The sequence below is a fragment of the Vicia villosa genome, unplaced genomic scaffold (assembly GCF_029867415.1).
Source record: "Vicia villosa cultivar HV-30 ecotype Madison, WI unplaced genomic scaffold, Vvil1.0 ctg.002598F_1_1, whole genome shotgun sequence".
Taxonomy (NCBI): Eukaryota; Viridiplantae; Streptophyta; class Magnoliopsida; order Fabales; family Fabaceae; genus Vicia; species Vicia villosa.
In genome coordinates this window covers 168,590-190,829 of record NW_026705980.1, presented here as the reverse complement: position 1 = coordinate 190,829, position 22,240 = coordinate 168,590, and the positions used below count along the sequence as shown (strand labels likewise).

General features: G+C 34.3%; 1 protein-coding gene across 1 annotated transcript; it reads right to left on the bottom strand.

Moving 5' to 3' along the window:
• Positions 1 to 7,181: 7,181 nt before the first annotated feature.
• On the bottom strand, positions 7,182 to 9,184 carry LOC131639347 (embryo-specific protein ATS3B-like). The gene is made up of 3 exons (XM_058909854.1): positions 8,603 to 9,184; positions 8,370 to 8,492; positions 7,182 to 8,280 (listed from the first exon to the last, which is right to left on the bottom strand). The coding sequence occupies exons 1-3, from the start codon at positions 8,708 to 8,710 to the stop codon at positions 8,026 to 8,028; spliced, it is 486 nt and encodes a 161-aa protein (XP_058765837.1). The 5' UTR covers positions 8,711 to 9,184; the 3' UTR covers positions 7,182 to 8,025.
• Positions 9,185 to 22,240: the final 13,056 nt, after the last annotated feature.

Sequence of the window (22,240 nt, the reverse complement as noted above, 5' to 3'; positions counted from 1 at the left end):
AAGTGAACTTTCCCCCTATAGTAGGTAGATCCACCAACTCCATTTCCTCTATGAACTCTTTGAACAAAATGATCTCCCTCCTATAGCTCCGATTAGTCATCCCAATTCTTTCTTCCGGGGAAGAGATAGAGTTGAAATCTCCACCAATGCACCAAGAACCTTCAACGTTATTGTTTTTGAACTCGCGTAACTTCTCCCACGATCTCCTCCTTATGTTCAAGTCACAAGAAGCATACACATTCACAAAATAAATGATCTTTTCCTTCTTCTCCACACAAAGACCTAAGAAACCTTCTCCTCGGAAGCTAAAGATTAGCTTGAAGAAATCCTTTTTCCACATAGTTAGAATGCCTCCCGACGCACCGTTGGCATCCAAGTACGACCACTCCACTTGATTGTTCCCCCACATTTCTTTTATTACATTGCTCTCTATGCCACATAACTTTGTCTCCTGTATAAAACAAATATCTACATCCCCTTTTTGAATATGGTAACCGACTCTCTTCCTCTTTGCCCGACTACCACCTCCTCTTAAGTTTAAGGAGAAGATAATCATGGAACCAAATGATTTGTGATCCCCTTCGACACCTCATCCCCTTCCGCATCCCTATCTTCCATCTCCTTAATTTTTAAAGTTGGGTTAAAATTGTTGGAGATGTTCTTGATGCCGAGTTTAACCATGGAATTCCACAGCCCCTCCGCTGCCTTGTTCAGCACTCCATTAGAAATTCTTTTGTTGCAATTAATGATGTCGGCGCTAGAGATAGAGTCGCAAGTTAAAGGTACTCCTCCCGACAAATAATTCGATTTTGGTAGATTTTTGCTCTTGTTAGAGTGAGGAGAGCGTCCTGGTAGAACTTCCTTCCCTTCTTGTTGGCGGTTCTCCACTGGGTAAATAAAATTTACTGCCTGGTCCCCTAGGTCCAGCACCTCCCTTATTTTCCTCCTGGAGTTTTTGCAATTTTTGACCTTCCTACACTGATCATCAAAGCATAAGCTTTGATTCCCTTTAGAGCTTACTTTTTTCTTCTTGAAATGATTCGCGGTTTTCTTGTTGTGGACCACTACAACCTTAGGAGATAAAGAAAATTTTTTGGTACCACGACTTGTACGTCCATACATGCACGTAGAATCTGTTCCTATTGCCTTTTGCACCTCATTTTTTTCTCTTACCACGCTTCCCACCTGGCCCACTGAAGGCAATTTCTCGTTAGCTTCTGGGCCCACTTGCACCGGCTCCCTTAACTCTTCCTGGCCCACATGGTGATAATTAAAATTCTCCTCATTCATATTTTCAAAAATGCCACGCGCTAGTAATGTTCCAGTAAGAGGAGTGGGGACCTCCACTTTCCCTACCCCCTCACGTGACTGTACTGACAATTCTCTCTCCTTGACTTTTTCTTTTAATCTCAGCCCATTATTTAAATTGGAGATGCACAATCCACCAGGTCCCACAATCTCAATGTCTATATTGTTCAAACTTTTCACCCCCAAAGCATGAGAGAGATCCGCCGCTTGACTTGCAGTTTTCATGGAAATCTCCTCTGAAATGCTCTGATCCTCCAAAAGGTTAGCTCTGTTTTCCCTAAAAAGATCTGTGTAATTAATGTTTCCTGCGCCACTCTCCTTCTTCTGAAATCCGTCGCTTTTCGATTGCAGGTATTCCGCTATGTTGTCACCATCATCATTAATTGCTGGGTACAGATTCCCAGGTTTCTTCCCCTCCGCCGTTCCATCCCCTCCGCCGTAAGAGCCGTTAGAAGAGGCGGAATCTTCCTCCTCCGATGAAGATCCGGGGCTTGAGGTTATTTGGACGGCATCCCCTGACTCCCAGATTGGGTCTTCAATGATAAGAATGTTGAACCACTCGCCGTCAATACAAGCCCTACTTCTGTTCCTGATGAAATCCAGGTGATTAGTTTGAATCATAACTTTTATTACATCCAATCTATCGCTCTTCTGTAACAATAAGTGAGGATTCAACATCCTTCCAAAATCTGCTAAAAGTAAGTTCAAGAATTTTTCGTTTCTGGTGAAACAGGGCACTCCGAAGATAGAGATGTGAGCAACTCTTGCGCATTCAGCATCTGAAGGCCTCCATTCCCTAACCTCTTCAAACCAGAGATTTGCCCAATCGGTCCCTTCCTGAATCAAAGAGTCAAGTTCGCCTTCTGCACTCTCCTCCAGAAGGCAAAGACTAGGGCCCAAGGCTGTAGCTGTGATGGTAAAGATCCCCTCCTCCAACAAACTGTTGGCCACTGCATATGCATCTCCAGGCTTCCTGGTAACACCAACCTTTGCCCTGATGAAGCGTTGTCTATCAGATTCGCAAGATGTGTAGAAGATTGTTTGAAAAGCCTCTTTGAATTTATCTTCTTTTATCACTTTTCTCCCTTTGGTTATCTCTGCATAGGTTTTAGATGATCCCACGCCTCCTCCTGTTTTGAAAACCGATTGTTTTACTGTTGCCATAACTGGTATACTCTGCCTTCGTGAAAAAATCCTTTTCTCCTGAATCTCCTGATTAGTATGTTTCTTGAGGTTCTGCGAATCCTTCGTTTTGAAATCCGGCAAGACCTTTCTTCTGATCCTCGATATGTTGGCGCTTATCTTAGACCCCTCAAGCCAAACATTGTCCATCTTTGTCTCCAAGTTCTTCTCGTCTGTCACATTGATAAATCTCACGAATCCGAATCTGTGACCTCGCCAATCACGTTTTGGTGGTATGACAATCTCTTCTATTAACCCAAGATCCTTGAATTCTAAGAAGAGGTCCCTGGCACACCAATTATCTCCGAAATCAGTAAAGAAAATTGTCAAGACATCCTTCTTGACCACCTCAACCTCCTTCCTTAGAACATCCCAAACTGGCCTAGAAACACCTTTGAAATTCCTCCCTATTACTCTACTCCAACCGCCTTCCATCTATAACCACCGGTTGCAAACTAAAAAACTCAGAAAAAACCAGAACTTGGTGGAACACTCGCACTCTCTCTCTCTTGTTTCTCTCTCATCTTTTTTTTTTGCTTATTTATTCAATGTTGACAAAAACTTAATAAATCTACCATGTGGTTCTATCAAATCTTTGAATTTGACATTTTAGCCTCCCACAATTCACCTTACAAATGATTGTGTCTTGACCAAAAAAAAGGAATTATGAAAATTATAACAATAACTTTTTTAAGATATTTTTTTACTACAAGTCTGTCTATTTATTTTTTACTCTTATTTATGAATTCTCCATTTTTTTCTTTGTTCAGTTAAAATTTAAAATAGTTTTATTGACAGAAAATTTAAAATAATTTTAAGTCTTTTTTCATGTCCGTATAAGAATATATATAAAAAATAATTTACAAAATCTGTTTGAATTCTCAATAATTCATTAGCAACTTATAAAATTGACTTAGTAATAGTTTGAATTCTCGATATCTGTAATACACCTATTTATTTATTTTAGTTCATTATTTAGTTTTAAAAAAAATGAAATTTCTCACTTTTAGTTAAACATAATTATATATAAATTAAGATAGTAATTAAGTTTGACTCTTTTAATTATAATGCAAATTTTTTATTGGGTATACATATTATTCAATTTTGTTAATTATTTATTACATTTTTGAATTTTCTTAATTAATTAAATTAATATTGAAATATTAATATTTTACATTAATTATTTTAATATAATAAAACTTTTTACATTATATTTTAAAAATATTTAATTGTTAATATTTATATATTTACATTTTAATATATAATTCTTAACTTCTAAATCGAACTGCAATTAATTTATTTAAAAAAAGATTTCATTTTAATTGAAAGCATAAAGTATAATTGTAAAGATTTAATTGTAGTAATAAGTGTAAAAAGATTTCTTGGGCCTTGAGTACAGTTAACATTGTGCCTAAGACTATGTACAATGATTTGCATATTCAACACCTTCTTTTTTTCACTTTTTATTCTCCACATCATCTTCACTACAATGATTTTGTTTGATAAATTTCAGCACCCACTCCTACCATTTTAAACAATCACAACAACCAATAAAATTTTGTAAAGTAATATATGTGGACCCACACTTTCTCATTCAACATGTTAAATGTTTTCAACACATATTAATTCACATCACTTTCAACTCTTTATTCAACACCTCATTGCACTTATTCAACTATTGAATAATTTTTTCAACACCCCATTGTAAATGGTCTAATGATAACAACAAGTCATTCCTTACGGTTAAAATTGTGCCTAATGATAACAACAAGTCATTCCTTGCCATATATTGGGTCTTGCAAACGCATTTAACGCCTTTCACCTCAAAGCGGCGACCTTTCTCTATCGATGCAAATTGTTCTTCTCAATGCAGCCCTTCTAATTCACTTTCAATTCCCATCACCTGGCCATCAATGTTGTTTATTCCATTTAGTTATTCATGTGAGTATAAATAGGTGTATAAATAAATAGGTATATAATAACAATTGTCTTAATTTTTTTCTTTATTTTTTAATTTTGTGATATATGCTTACAATTTTTAGGTATTTATTTTTTTAGGAGAGATTCAAATCTTTGGTAAATCATGGGAAGAATGCAAATAACAGTCCAAATAAATATTATCTGATGCATGTATATCAACATATTTTAATATGAGAATGAATTATTCTAAAAGTACTTTTACAAGGAATCAATTTATCATTCGAAGACATTTTAATTTTTCTGCCATATTATTCACTTTAGAGACAATGTCTGTTGTTATGTACTGAAATTTTATTGTTTTTGTTTTGCTAAAAAAATCAGCCAAAGGCATATGAAAGTTTAGTTTCATAAGATATATATGGTGTGTTTATTAAAATAAGTGGAGAATTAGAGAGACGGATTACTTGAACAGAATTGATTCCGTTTATAAATAAAAAATTATGAACTTATAATAAATAAATCACCTAATAATTAATATATAATAAAAACAACAATTGATTAGAATATAATAGATCATATATAAAATTTTATTTAACTAAAGACACTATTAAATTGAATTGATCTCTTATTTATTTTGTTTATTCATAATTAAATATTATTAAAATATTCACCATCAAATATCCTATTTAGAGAATAATAATTAAAAATAAAATAACAAATATACGTAGAAAGTTAATAATTTAATTACATGTTGAATCATTATAATAGTAAGTTCCAAATAAAAAATATTAACCTTTTCAAACTAAATAGGAAAATTTATAGAATTTTTGCTTTAAGAAAATTAATGCTATTATTTTTACCACAAAAAATCATAATTGTTTTATTAAATTCTAATATAAAAATTGATGATAGAAAAACTTAAAATCATTTAAAATTATATCAATCCCCTTCTGTAATAAATAATAACCTCAACTGATCAGGGTTCTAAAAAAACTTTTTTAAAATTAAATTTTGATAAACTAATTTTAAATTACTTAAAACCTTTTTATTTAACATTTTAAATCTTATAAATTATTTCAAATATGAAATAATAAAACTAAGTTGTTTTTCAAAAACTAAATCTCTTCAAATCATAACATACTATAAATATTTAAACTTTTGATTTCTATAACAAAATTTATTCTTTTTAAATTAGCATCATAATTTAAAAATTAAAAAATTATTTAATAGTTAAATAAATTAAATTTTTAGGTAATAAAGATATTTTTGTAAACAAAATATAGTTTATTAATGATAAAAAAAATTGTATTCATCTAATAACAAAGACAAATTATAATGTCAATATAACTTTATTTATAAATTATAAATTATTATAGAATGTTTATAACATAAGAATTTTTATCCCGTGCCTCGCACGGGTATATATATATATATATATATATATATATATATATATATATATATATATATATATATATATATATATATATATATATATATATATATATATATATATATATATATATATATATATATATATATATATATATATATATATATATATATATATATATATATATATATATATATAGGGGATGACTCAAGTGAGAACACTTGGTTATTATGAGAAATGAGAACAATGAATCACGACCATTAAATTTTGATTTTCTTGATTTTAATGGATTGGATTGGTTTCTTTTTCTAGATTTTATATTACCCTCTTTGCAAAATAGCTATTCCAAATGAATATAATCTTTTTAATTTGTCTTCATTTGAAGATTTTGTGATAATGGGGAGAATCAACATGTGATGGATGAAGAATTTCTATATGAAATTATGCTATTTTTTAAATTAGGTTGTTAAATTATTTTATTAGACAATTCATTACATGTTGAGTTTAAAATAAGAGATTTGAGTTTTAATATATACATGTTTTATTGATTTGTATAGGGGCCACACAATTTACTTATATGAGGAATATTGATGTACATGTTTTATTGATTTGTATAGATAGATGCACAACACATTTTACTGTAGAATATTGATGTCTTTACATTGTCTGTAATACTACAGAAAAAACTAAATTAGCTTGGAGCAATTGCAGATAAGAGTCTATGAATCTTTAGTTATGTTTATTTTGTATATACAAATTTTGAAACATTTTTTTTATTATCCAATACTACTGTTTTATCTTCCCACATTTTATTTCTTTGTATTCCACATGTTTTAATTAAATCAATTCTATATTTTGCATGCTTTAGTAAAGTATGTATAAACTATGTACTTGCATATTTATAATTTATGGATAATATTTATTCATCCTTTTTTTTATGACAAAGAAGAAAAATATATTTACTCTCAATTTATTTGTGTGAGGAGAAGTTTAAATACTTCACAAAGTTCTTTTACCATCTTATCTAACTCTCTCGGATAAAAGAGCATGTTTTAATTTGTTTTAATTTGCCTTAGAAGACTTAGAAATAAAATCGAATTTAATTGATGATGGCAAATGCTTACAATTAATTTTATAACCATAAATTTTAAAACATCTCTCCATTTCCACATACCCACGTCACGAAACTAAACATCCATCACTTTATATATTCCACACTTTTTTATAACTTTTAAATTTATTAAAATCCTTTTAAATATAGAGGAAAAATGATATGCACTGACAATATTAAAATTATTTTACAATAGCCTAAAAATGAATTGAAACTAATACAACATTATAAATACAAGAAACATAAATAGTTATAATAATTTTATATATATTTTTTAATATTTTATGCGTGTATAAAATAATTTCATGCCGCAATGCGCAATGCAGCGACCGCATTGGCCGTAATCACAACATCGGCAGCCGCAATTTAAAACCATGCTTTTATCACCTATCCTTTTTTGAACACTCTAATTAATGATAATTTAACTCTCTATCGTTTTATCTTACAGATTGGTCATTCATGGTGGCCACTTCTTTCATTTTGTCCTTCAAGGCTGCTCTCAATTTATTTTGTCAATTTTGGTCGATATTCGAAAAATAAAGCTCGAAGTACTTATGCAATCATTCTCATTGACTGAATTTGAACCTTTTTCATCATATTTTTTTACCATCATTCAACCTAAAACCCAAGTGATGTTTCAAAGTAACCTTCATAAGTTTTTCGTCTTTATAAAAGTGTTTACGAATCCTAACTTGAACTTTATATGTTATTACTGCATTATACTTTAAGGTTCATCTTTAAATTCTCCAACCAGCATATGATGTAGTACCATATCCTCTTTCATCTTTCTAAATGTTTTTTTCTATAAAAATCGGATATCCTCTACATGCAACTGTAGAGATTAATGTCTCGAACCGGGAGAACCTCAATAGATGACAAAGATCTCGCCCAAAAATTTTTACACAGTTTCATGTCCAAGACTTAGTTCAAACCCAAACTTTCAAAATGTTTATGACGCATGTCTAGAAATTATGTCATTTCCAAGAAGTCGGAAATAACTCCCTCATGTACATAAATCACTTGCTAGAAAAAATAACCATAATGAAAAACAATAAGCTTATTATCTCTGCTGAAACAAAAGAAAGACTCATATTTCTTAGAAATATTTACACTAAACCTTATTATTACAATTATTGTAGCCATAGCCAGCATCTTGAGGAATATCAATGTTGTAGTTAAATACGACAGGAGGGTAATCATAATGATACACAGTGACAGTCTCTGGTATCCAACCATCTGATCCATTTCTGAATAGATACATTTTGCAGATTTTTCCAATACATGGTCCCAATATCTCAAATACAATCGTCGTGCATGGCTCGAATATTGTCCCGTAATCAGGATCATCCAATCTTTGAACATAAACCTACAATTAAAAACATGTTTGGATATAACTGATTCAATAATGTGTACTCGATCCATTATTGAGTCATTAAAGGAGCAAGAGAAAGGAACCTCGGAAGCATTATTATCTCCAAATAAAATACTGATTTCATCAGTTGTATGTGGTGGAGAATTGCAGCTTATCGTTATGCTAACTTTGTAATTGCAGCTACCACCACTCTTTCTAGTTTCATTCTATTAACATATTCATGTGGATATATAAAAAAATTCATGCATGTATGAAATAAAAAATAAAAGAATTCATGCATGTATGTATATATAGTATATATAGACGTAAACTTTACTTGCAGCTGGATGGAAGATTGATTCATTTGAGGTTGAGTGATAAATGTTTGTGTTGTCTGGGAGAGGACAAAGATGATGGAGAATGTGAGAATTAGGGTAATTTTCATGATTTAATCTCTTATTTCTTGTAAACTTTTTTTTCTCTTCAAGAGAAAGAGGAAGAATTAACTGGTTTTAGATAATGTGAGTTTCTATTATAGCATTTGAAAGGTCAGGGGCAATATCAAACACCATCAAATGCTAATTTAATTTACATATTATATATCTTTAGAGTTTAGGATTGAGTTTAAATTTATAATCTCTGGTTAATTGAAAGAGGTCATTCATCATCTCATCCAAAAGGATAATAAGGTTATATAACAATATTAGCTTTAAGAAAAAGGCAAAGGTTGTTTACGGAATGTACTACATGCAATGGTTGATTCTGTCTATTCATCATAACTAGATTGAATACTTTTTGGGAAAAGATATTCTTACACTGATTATTACACCCACACCTTAGAATTATACCTAAAACATACCAATCTTATTTTTCTAATAATTATTTTATGTTGATTTGTGTGCAAGTTACTATTTCTTTGTTGTCTTATATGGTGTACATGTAGGTGTAGAGAAATGTGGTGTATATATAGCAAACCTCATACTTTTTTTACTTACCCCAAAGGTTAAACTCAATATACAATGCAATAATAATCAATTTTTCAGAAGAAAAAAATGCCATATAAGTTTTATACCCGTTGTCATTGTTGTTTTTCACGGTTTTAAAAAAATTGTCATAGAAAATTTTACTAAATTTAGTCGCGGATTAGGTCGCTTTCTTTAATACGTTTTGTACGAAATTGTCCCAGATAGACAATTAACTACCAATCCTCTGGACCATGTTAGAGTTTGACCTAACTCATCTTTACAAAAGTAGTTGGTAAGCTATCTCTTCCACATACATCAAAAAAGTACTCCTATAGCTTCCACATGAGGGGGAGCATTGTGTATAGACTAACATTTAAGGGGGAGTGTTAAGATAACTCACACACCTATTAGAAAAAGAAAGATTTAGCACTTTATAAGTGAGAGAACTCACACACCTATTACCTTAAGATTTTAGGTGAATATGTAATGTCTCACAACTCAAGCTTGATAATTTCTCCTCAAACCCCCAAATTGAAATAAAAATTGATATTTTCTATTTATGAGTAAAATATTAAAGTAATTAGTTGAGGTATGAAACCCCTTGATATTTTATATTTATGAGTAAAATATTAAAGTAATTAGTTGAGGTATGAAACCCCGGTATTTTTACTATTGTGTGCTTTTTTAATTAAAATTTATTAAATTAAATATTTTAGCGCCAAATATTATTTTTACCAAATTTGACGTGATTTATTTTAGCAAATAAAATTGATGCGGGATTTATGCGGTTGCCAAGACAATTCTCTATAGATTTTAGGATATGAGAGTATCTCTGTAGTTTAGTTAAGGAATGCATAGATTATCAGAGGAATTAGTTTAGAAATAAGTAGTTATTCCGAAGTTGAGTTGGATTTGATGGACTACATAGTCATTAGTCAATCCTCTTAAAAACAATTGAGGAAATTAGATAGAAACGACTGATATTAGTATCTCATCTCATATTATTTTTATTTTGGACTCTCTAAATTTTATGAAGTATTAAAATGAATCTTCACTCTATTATTTATTGTAACATTTTAATTACACATTAATTATAGTTATATGAAAAATTAAACTATTTAATAAATAATTTAATAAATAACTAAAATATTTATCAAAATAGTTTAATTTTTTAATATCACTAAATATTATAATTAATGTGTAATTGAAATGTTGCAATTAATAATATGTTTATGTTTATGTATAGATAATATATTAAATTATTGAAATGTTTATGTTTATGTTAAATAAATAGTATAATTAATAGTGTAGTTGAAATATTATAAATATTACAATAAATAATATGTTTATGTAATATATAGATATGTAATGCAATTGTTAAATAAACAGTTGAAGTGGCTTAGTGGAAATGTACTAATGCTATTATTAAAGGTAAAGGTAAAGGGGTTGGGGTTCAATACCCCTTTGGGCCAATTTTCGTTTGCCCCGTCAGCAACGGTAGCCTGCGTTGGGGTTCAATACCCACAGACAGGAATCAAAAACTTATTGTATTGTAAAATCAAGATTTCAAGTTGAAAATTTTTATTTAGTTTATTTCGAATTTGAATTTATAATATATTCAATACTAAAATTTTAATGTCTCAAGTTATTATTTTAGACCTATAAATTTGAGATATTATGAAATCATTTTTTACTCAAAATTAAATAGTAAAACAGGTATGTTATTCATACACCATTGTGTACACCTACATCCGAACTTTATTCAACTTTTTAGATTTGTAAGTTTTATAGTTTAGGTGCTATTTCTTATATAATAAAGGAGAACTAATGAATATGACTGATAACGGCTAGTTATACCTTCAACGGTCTCCTCACGACGGTCTCTCCGACGATCTTCTCTCCTCTCCTTCTCATCTTCGAATCATGGACTTCGCTGACCTTTTTCCAGAAGCAATCTCTCACTCTCAATCTCCTTCGGTGGAAGCTGTTAACAAAAAGCAGGGGCCTAGTGCTCCGATCCAGGTGAAATCCTTCGCCTCTGTTGTTTCACATAACATGTGCGACATTCCTTTGAGCCAGTTTCCAATCCCTTGCCTCAAAGGGGACAGATTAGCTATAGCTATCCCTGAAGAAGAATACAAGCTAGGTGTTGAGGCTTGTAAACATCACCTACATGGCAGAATCATCTGGGCTAAGGGTGCTATCCCCTTAACAGTGACTAATCTGAAAGCTAAGCTATAAGAGATGTGGCATTCAATAGGGAAATGGGGCATTACTTCCCTGGGAAAGGGATTCTTCGATTTTGCCTTCTCCTCTCTTGAGGACATTCAACGGGTTAGGTCTGTGAGTGCTTGGAACATCCCACAAGGTGTGTTCAAACTCTTCCCTTGGACTAAAGACTTCGTTCCCTCGACTTTGAAGCAAACCTCAACCCAAGTATGGATCAGAATTCATGGTCTCTCTTAGGAGTATTGGCGGCCAAAATTACTGTTTGCGATTGCTAGTAGCATTGAAACCCCTATATGCATTGACTCAGCCTCTAAAAAGTCTGTTTTTGAGAGGCCTTTTGGGCATTTTGTTAGGATATTGGTTGACCTAGATCTAACCAAAGATTTCATTGACAAGAATCTAGTTGAAAGAGTTGGATTCGCGTTCTTTGTTGACATTGAATATGAAAAAGTCCCGGAATTCTGCTCTTACTGTTCATGCATTGGGCATAACTTATCAACCTGCAAAAGGAAGGAAGCTCACATCAAAAGACCTTATGGGGACAGGAAAGCAAAGAAAGTTGAACACGCCAATTTTGGCAAGAAAGTGGCAGAAGTGGTTGATGTTGATAATAGTAATGAAGCTTCAGACAAAGATCAAGACCCTGATCATGGGGTAGTCAAAACCTTCTTAGTAGGGGAAACTTCCAATGCTGCCCCAAATCCAAATGATATTGTAACTAATGCACTTGTGATTTCCAATGCTGCTAAGAATTATGTTGTTAGGCCTTCTCCTGATGAAGAGGGAAACTCAGAAAGTGAGTACATAGATGCAACTCAAATGGTCGATGCAGTGCCTGAAACACCAATTGAAGATGCTCATAGGAAACAAGTAACCAACTTCCTTGAGGAGTCCTAGGCTAATATGGCTGAAGTAGACAGAGATGATGACAATGGCGTGGGTCTCTTGCAGACAAAGGATTTCAAGCTTGTAACTTCAAAAAGGAAGAAGAACAAGAACAGTTCAATAACTGGAAAAACTAGACTGGTGTCTAGTCTGCAAAAATTTGCCTCAATGAATTGCCTTTTTTAGAATATTAGAGGCATTGCCAATAATGCTTCTCGAGGTGCACTCAAGAAGTTGATTAAGTATAACAATCCGGATTTCATCTTCATTGCTGAGCCTTGGATGAACTTTTATCACTTTCCAAAAACTTGGCTATCCAGGTTACATCTTAAACTTTTTGCTTTAAATAGTAGAATTAATCAATTGCCCAATTTATGGTGTTTATGCAATATTAACTATGATCCTGTGGTTATTGACAAGGATGATCAGCAGGTATCTTTCACTATTAAACATAATGATATTGTTTATGGATTTTCTATTGTTTATGCTTCCACTAACTATATCATTAGAAGGAACCTTTGGCATAAGCTTAGCAATTTAATGACTAACATACCGTGGTCCTGTATTGGTGATTTTAACACCATCATTAGTGTTGATGAGTATCATGGTCAGCACATTCCCTCTAAGATTCCCATCACTGACTTCTTTAATTGGTCTGATTCTAATGACCTTATTCACCTTCCCACCCTTGGCAACCCTTTTACCTGGTGTAATGGCAGAAAGGGCAGAGGTAGAACTGAAAAAAGACTTGACAGAGTGGTCTGTAACATGGAGCTTCTTGATTCCTGTAGGTCTGCTGTCTGTCATACCCTTCCCAAAGTGAGATCTGACCACTGTCCCTTATTATATTCTATTAATCTTGATAAGGCCTCATTTAAATCTAACTTCAAATTTCTTAAGATATGGACTTCCAATGATGACTGTGCTACTATTATTAAATATGTTTGGAAAACTCGAATCTATGGATGCCCAATGTATGTCCTTGACAGAAAGTTAAAGCTTCTAAAAGCAAAACTGAAGGATTGGAACAAACATATATTTGGTGATGTAAGTACTAAAGTCATCATGGCTGAACAGGATCTTAAAGTTATTCAGGAGGACATAGCTATCAATGGTTATACTGATTGCCTTCAAGATAAAGAATCCAAGGCTCAGTATAATCTTGAATTAGCCTTAAACATGGAAGATGAGTTTTGGAGAGAGAAATCTAGAATTAAGTGGCAAACCCATGGGGACAGAAATACCAAGTTCTTCCATACTTATGCCAATTATAGAAAGAAAACTAGTCTCATTAGCTCCTTGGTTATCAATAACCAGGTGACTTCTGACCATAACACTCTGGAAACTCACATTGTCAATCATTATACTAGCTTGTTTAATCAGAAATTTGTTTTGCAGGATAATGATTTAATTAGTAAAGCCATCTCTCACCTTGTCACTGATAGCACCAATGATATTCTAACCATGCTACCAAGTGAAGAGGAAATTTGCAAGGCTGTTCATAACTTAAATGCTGATTCTGCACCTGGACCAGATGGATTTGGTGGTATCTTTTTTCAAAAGTACTGGAACATAATCAAGCATGATGTTATTGCTGCTGTCCTTCAGTTCTTCAATCAAGGATGGATCCTGCCAAATTACAATGCTAACACCATTGTTCTCATTCCTAAGAGTAAAGAGGCTAATGAGATCAGTCATTTTAGGCCTATTGCCCTTACTAATTTTAAATTCAAGATCATTTCTAAAATTACTGCTGATAGACTTGCTTCTATTCTTCCTAACTTGATATCTAATGAGCAGAAGGGGTTTGTAGCTGGCAGAAGCATCAGAGATGGAATATGCCTCACCTCAGAAGCTATCAACATCCTCAACAACAAGAGCTTCAGCGGCAATGTTGCCCTTAAGATAGACATAGCCAAGGCTTTTGACTCTCTTAACTGGGACTTTCTCCTTCAAACCCTTGCATGCTTTGGTTTTAACACTAAATTTTGCAATTGGATTAAAGCTATTCTTAGTTCTGCCTACATTTCCATAGGGTTCAATGGGAATCAAATAGGTTATTTTAATTGTACTAATGGTGTGAGGCAGGGTGATCCCTTGTCTCCACTCCTGTTTTGCATTGCAGAAGATGTCATGAGTCGTGGTATTACCAATCTTGTGCACACTAACCAGATTAACCTTATTAGAGCCAATAAAAATAGTTTGGTTCTGTTGAAAGAGTATTGTGGTGTACTTTTCGTTATTATCGTATCCACAGGGATTATTGCGATATCACCGCCGTTCTATAGCCTATTTTGTCTTGAGTTAATGTTACTTTAGTTTTAGGTTTGCAAAAGATCATTCAATTCTTTTAGTAGCAAAGAGTAAATTAATGAAAGTTCTAAGTTAAAGAAAATGTATCAAGATTCGATTTCATCGACCTAAATTTGTATGTCTCCTTATAAATATACGTATATGAACATGGTAACGATCAACATAATTACGTATCGACGCCTATATCATCCGTGTCCGCAATGATATAGTTAGATTTACCGTATTGTTTAACCGACGATTTCTCCATCCTTTAAACAATACAAATAACGTTTTAAAACCGATACTAAGTAAACATCAAACGCTAAATCCATGTCTGCAATTTATAGTTTGATAGATGATAAAGTTAGATCTAGATACAAATATTGATGTCTCAAACACTTATACCAAAGAAAAAGCTTTAATAAACAAACTAAACCATCTATATTGATCATCACTTGTTCATACACATATATTCACAAGAAAAACATACAAAAAGCTAGGAAGATTACATCTTATCTTGATACAAAAGGGGTTTAGCTATCCATGAGAATGGTAGCTTGCTCAAGAAGTAAAGGATGAAGATCAACAAGCATCAAAGGCGATTAATCGACGATCAAGGCTTCCAATCTTCAATTCTTAGTTTGCTACAGTGATTAGGGTTTATGAGCTCTTAAGAAAAATGTCCACCTTTCCAAAAATCAGAATTACTCTTTATATAGTAAAACCATTTTCTGTCCAGGGCGCGTCGCGCCCTCCAGCGCGCTTCGCGCCAATACACTTAAGAAATTTAAACCGCCCATGCGCGTGACGCGCGCAACTCTCTGCTTTGAAGCTCCAAAATATCTTGCCCAGGGCGCGACGCGCCCACATCTCCGCGCGACGCGCGCTTACTTCTGCCAGGCACTCTCTTGCAAAGCTCAAAACAAGCTCCAAACTTCCCCAAAATTGGCTAAAACCTACAAAATCATAACTAAAACACATATTAACATAAAATGAAAGCTTAATATTATAAACTATAAATAATTATCTAAAACTTCAGGGAATTGTAGGAATATCTGATAAAAACGGTCGAAAGGTGCCATTAATTAAACTAAATATAAACACAATTTGGTACCTAACAACTCTCCCCAACTTAAACTCTTGTTTGTCCCCAAACAAAACAATGATAAATTACCGGGAACACAAAATATCACAAATGAAACAACAAGGTAGAAACAAGAACAATTGAATGGTTCAAATTCCAAAAGTACACAAAGATCAATCCTTACCAGTTTTCATCAAAGTACCATGATAACAATGCTAATCCTATATACAAATTCTATGTCAGAAATTCCACAAAGCAAAAGAAGTTCAAGAATGAATCACACCTACGTATTTCTCTACTGAGAGAACAAAAATGGAGGATCCTAACACTCACCGGACAATGACGCAAACATACCGAATTAATTATAAACTCATCTAAGCACAAGACATATAAAAAGTGTATAAGCATGAATCACTAAGGACTTTCGGGTTGTAACTTGGCTTGGTTAACAAGGAAGTGTCATATCTCACGGCCATTGAATCGAAAGTGTCAAAACCTAAGAGAGCATTCAAATTCAATTATCACAACCTAAACAACCAAGTTCACCACATTATTCATTACTTGCTCAAGGGTCACAAAAAAAATTTTTTTTTTCTTTGGTTCTTTTTCTTTCTTTTTTTTTCTACTCTTTTTCTTTTCTTTATTATAAACATAAATATATATACCCCTTGAGCACTATCTTTTGATATATCCTCACCAATGTACACCTTTATTTCATTCTCCCCAACTTGTATATTACCAAGACATCACTAAGAATGCTCCCTATTCTAAGGCAAAAAGGAATCAATCCTTACCATATCAAATGGCAACAGTTCAAGGTAGAAAGAAAAGAAAGTCATCAAGATTCTATCAAAAATCGGTATAGAGATCTATATACAACATAAGCTTAACCGATAAGAATCTTGGAAAACGGCTCAAAGTGGTTAGCAAATACTCACACACTCACCGGGTAGGTTACATTTGGATTGGAAGTTTTTCTCATAGTGCAGAACAAAACGCCTTGATCACTTTCATGCTTAACAGAATTTAATAATAATGCAAGATTAATCATAATAAAAACGAGTTAAAATGCACATTGCTGGTATCCAGCACAATTTATATATATACACAGTGGAAAGTCTCCTCACAACTACAGCTAGGCTAAAGTGATTCACAATTGAACTAATTTTATCCACAGAAATTAATGACACCTAATTTGTACAATTAAAAGCATCACAATCAAAGGTACTTGATAAATAAAACGATAAAGGATGTACCTTGCGCGTACAGTTTTCAACTTATATCATCACCACTCAAATTGTGTTGCATCATCCAAATTCATCGTGGCAACAAAAATTCGTGTTCCAGCTAATTAATCATCAGGACAACTTATCAAACCATTATTTCTAAAATATAAACACTAAACTAAAATAAACTACTTAAAAATAAATAAATGCAAAAATAAAATAAACTGAACTTATATAAAATAAAAACCACACCAAACGGTGTTAATTATCCAAAGGCAAAAACCACACCAAACGGTGTTAATTATCCAAAGGCGTAAACTTAGCCTTTCAAAGTACCTCATCCACCAGGATGGAACAAAATTAAAAACAAAGACAACTAAAAACTGTTCTAACATAAAACTAAAAACAATAAAACATAAAGCAATAAAAAATAAAGTCTACTCCTCATCGGAAGTCTCCGGATCATCCTGCTCCATCCCCTCCTCAGGATCTGGCCTGCCCTCAGGCCATGAAGCATAGGCAGATAAATCATCCCTGGAACCAACAGGCTGCTGCAGAGAAAGCTGCCGGATAGAATCCTGCAAAAACATAAATGCCCTCTGATGCGCCATATGCATCTGATAGTTCCAATCACTTGCATCACCATACTGTGGACCAGCAGGCGGTGCAGCAGCAACCGGAACAGCTTGAGAAGCATCGGGAAGGTCAGATGCACCAGCAGCAACACCAAAAGGACGACCTCCAGGCAAACAGTACCTGTTAGCAAAAATATCATCTATAACACCATCCATGGGAATCCTACCACCAGGTGGAAACCGGACATCAGCCTTCCTGCACAAACCCATTATTAAACCAGGAAAAATCAACCTACATTTCACCCCATCTCCATGAAGAGTCCCATTCAGGGCGACTCTTTTCAGCTCGTTCGCCACAATCCTGGACACATCAATGTTATCACCATTCAAAATACCCTGAACCAAACCTGTCGTATCAATGGTGAGGGAGGAAGTGTGACTCTGTGGCCTAATGTTGTAAAGGACCACCGAAGTCACCAACTGAGCCTCCTCCGTCAACTGACTACGAGTAAAAGTCTTTGGCAGCCCAGCTTTAGTCAGAGTATAGGTGAAACCAGTCCTGCAAATCCCCTCCCTAATACTCTCCACGTCCCAGTTTCCTCTATTCAACCTGGGATGGTACTGGCATTCTTCTACCAAAGCAAGAGGGTTATCCAGAAAATCAAAAATAGCCTCTTTGCTAAAATCAATGGCCTTACCTCTCACCCATGTTTTAAACGGATAAGCTTCAGTACCTGACCAACCGCTCGGAGGCAAGGCGTTTGCGTAGAATTCTCTGACAATCTCCACCTGATAGAATTTTGGTGGAGCGAACAACTTGTCCCAGAATGTTTCAGACAAAGCAGTCCACGCCCTTTGGAAAAGGCCGTGGTCAATAGGAACCACAGTGCGTTCACTCCACACAACTCGGCTTTCAAGCTCATGGTACCTCGCCTCTTGCTCCGGACCTAGAAACTTCGTCCGATCAAACCTGCCAGCTTGTGAGGAAGATCCTGTTAGAACAAGATTTGTTCTGATCAATTATCTTAGTTTTGATGATAACAATAATATGAATTTTGCTTAAGATAATATGGTACTCTAATCCAATGCAATTTCCTTTTCAGGAAATATATAAAGAGTATGCATAATTCAGCGCTCAGAAGCTTTGTCTCAAAGGGTTCAGCATGCAACATCAGAACATGGTCTGGCAAGACATCAGAAGATGGTCGAAGCAGAATCAAAACATGGGTCTATGGAAGCATCAGAAGAACATGAGATCAGAAGCACTGAAGTTCTGATGGTATCACGCTCAGAAGCACTTCAAGGTCAGAAGATCAGAAGATGCTTTGCACCAAGCTGTTTGACTCTGATGATATTCAAACGTTGTATTCACAAACATCAGATCAGAAGGAAGTACAAGTGGCAAGCTACGCTGACTGACAAAAGGAACGTTAAAAGCTATTATAGGCAACGTCAGTAGACACAGCGTGAACAAGGCTCGAGGTAGTTGACAAAAGCGTATAACATTAAATGCGATGCTGTACGGAACACGCAAAGCATTAAATGCACTCAACGGTCATCTTCTCCAACGCCTATAAATATGAAGTTCTGATGAGAAGCAAGGTTAACGATTCTGCACAAAACAACTCATATTAACTTGCTGAAACTCTGTTCTATTCAAAGCTCAGAATCTTCATCTTCATCAAAGCTCACTACATTGCTGTTGTAATATATTAGTGAGATTAAGCTTAAACGTTAAGAGAAATATCACAGTTTGTGATTATAGCTTTTAAGAAGCAATTGTAATACTCTTAGAATTGATTACATTAAGTTGTAAGGAACTAGAGTGATCGTGTGGATCAGAATACTCTAGGAAGTCTTAGAGGTTATCTAAGCAGGTTGTAACTAGAGTGATCGTGTGGATCAGAATACTCTAGAAAGTCTTAGAGGGTATCTAAGCAGTTGTTCCTGGAGTGATCAGTGTGTGATCAGAAGACTCTGGAAGACTTAGTTGCTGACTAAGTGGAGAACCATTGTAATCCGTGCGATTAGTGGATTAAATCCTCAGTTGAGGTAAATCATCTCTGCGGGGGTGGACTGGAGTAGTTTAGTTAACAACGAACCAGGATAAAAATAACTGTGCAATTTATTTTTATCTGTCAAGTTTTTAAAGCTACACTTATTCAAACCCCCCCTTTCTAAGTGTTTTTCTATCCTTCAATTGGCATCAGAGCGCCGGTTCTAAGGTGCAAGCACTTAACCGTGTTTAGAAAAGATTCAGGAAGAGAAAAACGCTTCAGTAAAAGATGGCTGATGAAACTGCAAAGTCTACACCTGCATCTACATCTGGCTCTGCTGAGCAACACAACGGTAACAATGGTTATACTAGACCGCCGGTATTTGATGGTGAAAACTTTGAATACTGGAAAGATAAACTGGAAAGTTACTTTCTTGGTCTAGATGGTGATCTATGGGATCTTCTGATGGATGGTTACAAACATCCAGTAAATGCCAGTGGCATAAAGCTGACAAGGCAAGAAATGAGTGATGATCAGAAGAAGCTTTTCAGGAATCATCATAAATGCAGAACTGTTTTGCTGAATGCTATCTCTCATGCTGAGTATGAGAAGATATCTAACAGGGAAACGGCCTATGACATATATGAGTCCTTGAAAATGACTCATGAAGGAAATGCTCAAGTCAAGGAGACTAAAGCTCTCGCTTTAATCCAGAAGTATGAAGCCTTCAAGATGGAGGATGATGAAGACATTGAAAAGATGTTTTCAAGATTTCAAACTCTTACTGCTGGATTGAGAGTTCTTGACAAGGGATACACCAAGGCTGATCACGTAAAGAAGATCATCAGAAGCTTACCCAGAAGATGGGGTCCTATGGTGACTGCATTCAAGACTGCAAAGAATCTGAATCAAGTTTCTCTGGAAGAGCTTATCAGTGCCTTGAGAAGCCATGAAATAGAGCTGGACGCAAATGAGCCTCAAAAGAAAGGTAAGTCTATTGCATTAAAATCCAATATCAAGAAATGCACTAACGCTTTTCAGGCTAGAGAAGAAGATCCTGAAGAATCAGAATCGGAAGAAGAAGATGAATTGTCCTTGATCTCCAGAAGGCTAAATCAACTCTGGAAGACCAAGCAAAGGAAGTTCAGAGGCGTCAGAAGTTCAAAGAAATTTGAACGTGGAGAATCTTCTGATGACAGAAGATTTGACAAGAAGAAGGTCATGTGCTATGAATGCAATGAGCCTGGACACTTCAAGAATGAATGTCCAAAACTTCAGAAGGAAAATCCCAAGAAGAAGTTTCATAAGAAGAAAGGTCTTATGGCAACCTGGGATGAGTCAGAAGATGATTCAGACTCTGAAGATGAGCAGGCTAACTGTGCGCTGATGGCGACAGAAGATGACGGATCAGAATCTACATCAGAATCAGATTCTGAAAGGTATTTTCTGAACTTACTAGAGATGAGTTAGTTTCCGGTCTAACTGAGCTTCTGGAATTCAAGTCTCAGATTAGTCTCAAATACAAAGAACTGAAAAAGCTATTTGAATTTGAAACAAAGAAGCTTGAGTTGGAGAATTCTGAATTAAAAGAAAAACTTTTAAAATTATCCAATAATGTTGGATCTCCTTCTGATTCAGAAAAATCCACTCCTAGTCTAAACCATATTCTGAAAGAATATGATTTAAGTTTCAGGAAGTTCTTATCTAGAAGTATTGGCAGAAGTCAGCTAGCTTCTATGATATATGCTGTGTCTGGAAACAAAAGAGTTGGCATTTGTTTTAAGGGTGAAACCCCATACAAACTTGAACCTGTTGATGAAATGAAATTCACATACAAGCCAGTGTATGATCAGTTCAAGTATGGCCACTCCCATGATATTAGGCACACTTCACATGCTCAAAGTTTTCACATAACACACACCAAAAAGCATGTGACACAACCTAGGAAATATCATGAAACTCTCATTAAAAATTATCATGATGTTCCTCCTATTGCTTACAATGTTAAACCTAAAGTCAATCAGAACTTGAGGAGAACTAACAAGAAAGGACCCAAGAAGATGTGGGTACCAAAGAAAAAGACTATTTCTTTTGCAGATTCTCTTGGCGACAAAGAAGATAAAAGTCAACATGTCATGTCACCTGGACTCAAGTTGGTCTCAACACTTGAAGGGAAGAAGGACTGTCTTCCAAGTTCTGGTACTTAAATCTGTTGAAGAAACTATGTTCGTAGGAGATCAGAAAAGAAAGTTTATTAGCCTGGGAACCATCTGTTTTGTTTGTTTCTAAAGCAATGATGTTTCTTTCTTATTTATTCTGAATGCTCTAAATGCTACAGGATATACAATATTGAAACACTGATTGTGGACGAATCAATAAATATCTGGTTTGATGATAAACTTGTTTCTGATGAAACAAAGCAGCTTAAAAATTTCTGCAGATACAGTTTTGTCTTATCAGAAGCTGCAGAACAAAGAAGTGAATCTCCAGAAGCTGTGTATATCAGAAGTAATGAATCAAAAGATCATTCAGATTTATATCAGCACACTTCAGAAGGAGTGTCTCCAGAAGAGAAACTTGATCAATTCAGAAGCAGTGATCGGAATCAGAAGGCGTAAAGCCTATTGAATATTTCACACCTGTCATCCATTATCTGATGATGAACACGTGTCTCTACGGTCAGTACGAAGCGTGCAGTTGAAAAGACGCCGGCCTAGGTAAC

Excerpts from the sequence above, each read along its gene's own strand:
- LOC131639347 (XM_058909854.1), bottom strand. The coding sequence starts at position 8,710 with ATGAAAATTACCCTAATTCTCACATTCTCCATCATCTTTGTCCTCTCC. Across the intron at positions 8,493-8,602 it reads AATCTTCCATCCAGCTGCAA|AATGAAACTAGAAAGAGTGG; the intron begins GTAAAGTTTACG and ends ATATGTTAATAG. Across the intron at positions 8,281-8,369 it reads GAGATAATAATGCTTCCGAG|GTTTATGTTCAAAGATTGGA; the intron begins GTTCCTTTCTCT and ends TTTTAATTGTAG.